The sequence below is a fragment of the Castanea sativa genome, chromosome 5 (genome assembly GCF_040712315.1).
Source record: "Castanea sativa cultivar Marrone di Chiusa Pesio chromosome 5, ASM4071231v1".
In the NCBI taxonomy this organism is placed as follows: domain Eukaryota; kingdom Viridiplantae; phylum Streptophyta; class Magnoliopsida; order Fagales; family Fagaceae; genus Castanea; species Castanea sativa.
Window position 1 is genome coordinate 76,758,013 of NC_134017.1, and position 3,816 is coordinate 76,761,828.

Here is a 3,816-nt window from a genome sequence, read left to right on the forward strand (position 1 = left end):
TTGAAAATTTACACGAACAAAAGAACCAAAAAGAAAAAGAGAGGTCTTAAACAATACTAATCAATTCATAAGAAAATTTCGGCTTTCCGACATTCACATCAGGCTTGGTGGGGTTTTAGTCAAATTTATTTGGTCTAAAAACCCATTTTAAACAACCCATTACATATGTGAGCCGATCCTCATAACTCAACTAGTTGACACTTCTTAGCGTGTTTCTAACCTACAATGTTCAAATCATCGTTTCTCATTATAACTATTCAATTTTAAAAAATAAAATTAAAAAATAAAAACCTAATTTTTTTTTCATTCTTTATACTTTTTTTTCTCTCTCCTCTTTTTTGTTTTTGTTTTTTCCTTTCCCCCCTCTCTCTCTCTCTCTCTCACAGCTTAGAAAGAAAGGAAACAAAATGAAAACCTCTCATTGAGTTATAGTGGTCGTCAGGCCGAAAATCAATGACTTGTAACAGTGCTGGTAGATTTTGTTTGTCTCTCATAGAAAATGATAGAGTAGTATCCAAAAACTCCAAGCACTTCAATCAAATTCTGTCCCATTCCATTGCTTCAGGTCTCTTCCAAGACCCATTTGTATCAAGCAAACTCCTGCTTCTCTCTCTTTCTCTTTCTCACTCCAATGCCAACAATCTCCACTTCCCTCACACCCTTTTCTCTCAAATCCAGAACCCCAATATCTTCGCCTGGAATTTCATGTTCAAAGCTTACTCACACAGTAACACTAACAGTAACAGTAACACTACTGCTTCACCACAACAATGCATCTCTCTTTACAATCTCATGCGCCGCCGTTTCGGGCTTTTCCCGGACCGCCATTCTTTCCCTTTCCTCTTCAAAGCTTGTGCCCGTCTCTCAATTTCCCACAAAGGTCAAGAGCTTCACTCCCTCACGTTCAAACTCGGTCTCCAACACGATGTCTTCGTCCAAAACGCTTTGCTTTCCATGTACTCCTTCTGCTGCTTGCTTCACAATTCTCGCCAAGTCTTCGATGAAATACCACTCTCTGTTCGCGATGTGGTGTCTTGGAACAGTATGGTTTCTGGGTGTATACAAGGACGTTGTTATTGGGATGCCTTGAAGGTGTTTGATGAAATGCTCAAGTGTGATGTTAATGCAAGGCCGGACGGGGTTACTCTTATCAATGCTCTCACCGCTTGTGCAAGGATTGGATTTCTCGACATGGGTCGTAAAATCCATGGATTACTTGTACGAAATGAATTTGTTTTAGATGTGATACTAGGTTCCTCCTTAGTAGACATGTACGCAAAATGTGGGCAAATGGAACATGCTAGAAAGGTGTTTGATACAATTCCGGACAAAAACGTAGTTTGTTGGACTTGTTTGATAGCCGGTTATGCACATTCGCATTTGTTCAAGGAATCCATTGAATTGTTCAGGGAAATGCAAGCACGCGGAGTTACAGCAGATGCTGCTACCATTGCTTGCGTAATTTCTTCATGTGGGCATTCTGGTGCCTTGGATCAGGGAAGGTGGGTGCACACTCACTGTGAAAGGTCAGGCTTTCACTTCAATCTCTCTGTCAAGAATGCTTTGATTGATATGTATTCTAAATGCGGAGATATCCAACGTGCCCTCAAGATTTTTCATGCTTTGCATTTGACCGAGAGAGACGTGTTTTCTTGGACTGCTATGATTACTGGGCTTGCCATGAATGGGCTGTCTGATGAAGCATTGAACTTGTTTTCACAAATGGAAATGTCAGGTGGTATTGTTAGGCCAAATGAGGTTACATTTCTAGGAGTCTTGTCTGCTTGTAGCCATGCTGGACTTGTAGATAAAGGGTTTCACTATTTCAATCACATGACTCAAAGCTACAATCTCAAGCCTCGTATTGAACATTATGGTTCCATGGTTGATCTTCTTGGCCGCGCTAACCTCTTGGCTGAGGCAGAAAGGTTTATCAGTGCAATGCCCATTCAACCTGATGTTGTTATATGGCGATCCTTGCTTTTTGCCTCCGGGAGTCATGGGAATATCGAATTGGCAGAGTTTTCAGCCAAAAGGATTGAAGAATTGGAGCCAAAAAAGTGTGGGGCACGTGTTTTATTATCCAATGTATATGCTTCAGCATCGAGGTGGTCTGATGTAAAAAACATGCGGAAAAGTATGGCTCTTCAGAGAATCCAAAAGCTTCCTGGATGCTCTTTCATTGAAATAGATGGTGTAGTTCATGAATTCTTTGTTGCTGATGATTCACATTGTGAAATGGATTCTATATATGAGACGATTATTCGAATCAATAAAGTTATACAAGCTGAAGGTTTTGACCCAGAGATCTAGGATTGTCAATCAGTGAAATAAATCTTGATTTAAATTCTAGTAAACTTACTAATCTTTGTAATTACAATATGAAATTCTTAAATGCTAGTGAAATTGAAAGGTAGCACTGAAATTTGGCAGTCAGCAAACTTTAACAAGGCAAAGAACTCCTTAAGAATATCCAAAATGTGCTTTGAGTTTGAGTCAAAACCAAAGTATACAAAAAGAAATAAAATGGGAGGCTGCTATGATATGCCACCTTACAAAAGCAATATTGGAACTTTTCATCCTGAGTATGGAATGGATACCATAATTTGAAGGCTGTAATGCAGCACGAGAACTGCATTATGTGAATGTAGAATGGCCAATTTATTGCTTTTTGATGTTTAGTAGTAGTGATGGCCTTGGGTAGAGAGGACCAATCATCATGTATACGGTCTTCCTTGGTTCTAGACTTGCCATAAGTGAAAAAGCAAGATCAGTTATGCCATCATAGAAGGTTGCCGACAATAATTCTTCAAATAAATGCTCTTAGCTAATTGAAATTTGCAACTGATTCTCCTCCAAGTAGAAACTATTTTCACCATTTGAGGATTATATTCCTTTTTGGTTCTAGGAAAGACAAATTAAATCAACTTCAGAATATTCAGAGTAGTGATGGCGATGATAAAAAATTCTGTTTCTAAACTAGTTATTTGCAGCAATGAGTCACAAAGATGCTTAATTGGAAAAAAAATTGGTAATCACTTTCTTCCAATATTATCCATGCTTTCTTGATATTGAAACTGAGACATATCAGTAGGAAAAGGAAACAATGCTAAGAAAAACAAAGAACAGATTTCAATGACAGTATATTGTAGTGGCATGAGTTTTAAGGATCAGTATGGACCAATCGTAGACTCGTATTTTATTATTGGAAGCTCTCTCGTGACATTGTTTCTGGACTTGACATGGGTGAAAACAGAATATATTCTTCCTCCACAGAAAATTGTGAGCAGTAATAGATTGATGGATATAATTTAGATTTGGCTCTTTAAATTGAAATTTTGAAGAATTTAAATCATTATTCTAATAAAGACTATCATACACGATTGTAATTATGGCCTTCCCATAATGATATGATTTCTGTGAGTAAATTAAGTTCCTCTTCTTTCCATGGTAATGACTTTTCAAACATTTGTGCAGGCTTAGTCGACTGCCAACATTTCATTGGTTGGTCTATTATACAATTTGTAGATGTGTTTGATCCCAAGCCATGCTTGGCATAAAAAACTTTAAAATTCAAAGGTGTGTGAAGTAAACAAAAAAACAATAATGATAATTTAGAAGGTTAAACCATAAAAATAATTTTTTACTGATAAACAGGACTGGAGGGATCCTGATAATTATAAAGATATGATCTACAGCGTTTAGGGTATTCACATAGCAGGCCCATTGCAGTTGGTAGTAAGGCTTAGAAGAGCTAGCTTATATCATTATCATTTTCATTGTTACTGTAAATATCTTGTGTACACATGACATTAG

At 37.5% G+C, this 3,816-nt stretch overlaps 1 protein-coding gene across 1 annotated transcript; it reads left to right on the forward strand.

Moving 5' to 3' along the window:
- Positions 1-398: 398 nt before the first annotated feature.
- LOC142636904 (pentatricopeptide repeat-containing protein At1g08070, chloroplastic-like) lies at positions 399-2,319 on the forward strand. Its single transcript, XM_075811192.1, has one exon. It carries the CDS (start codon positions 454-456, stop codon positions 2,311-2,313), a length of 1,860 nt encoding a protein of 619 aa, XP_075667307.1. The 5' UTR covers positions 399-453; the 3' UTR covers positions 2,314-2,319.
- The last annotated feature ends 1,497 nt before the right edge of the window (positions 2,320-3,816 follow it).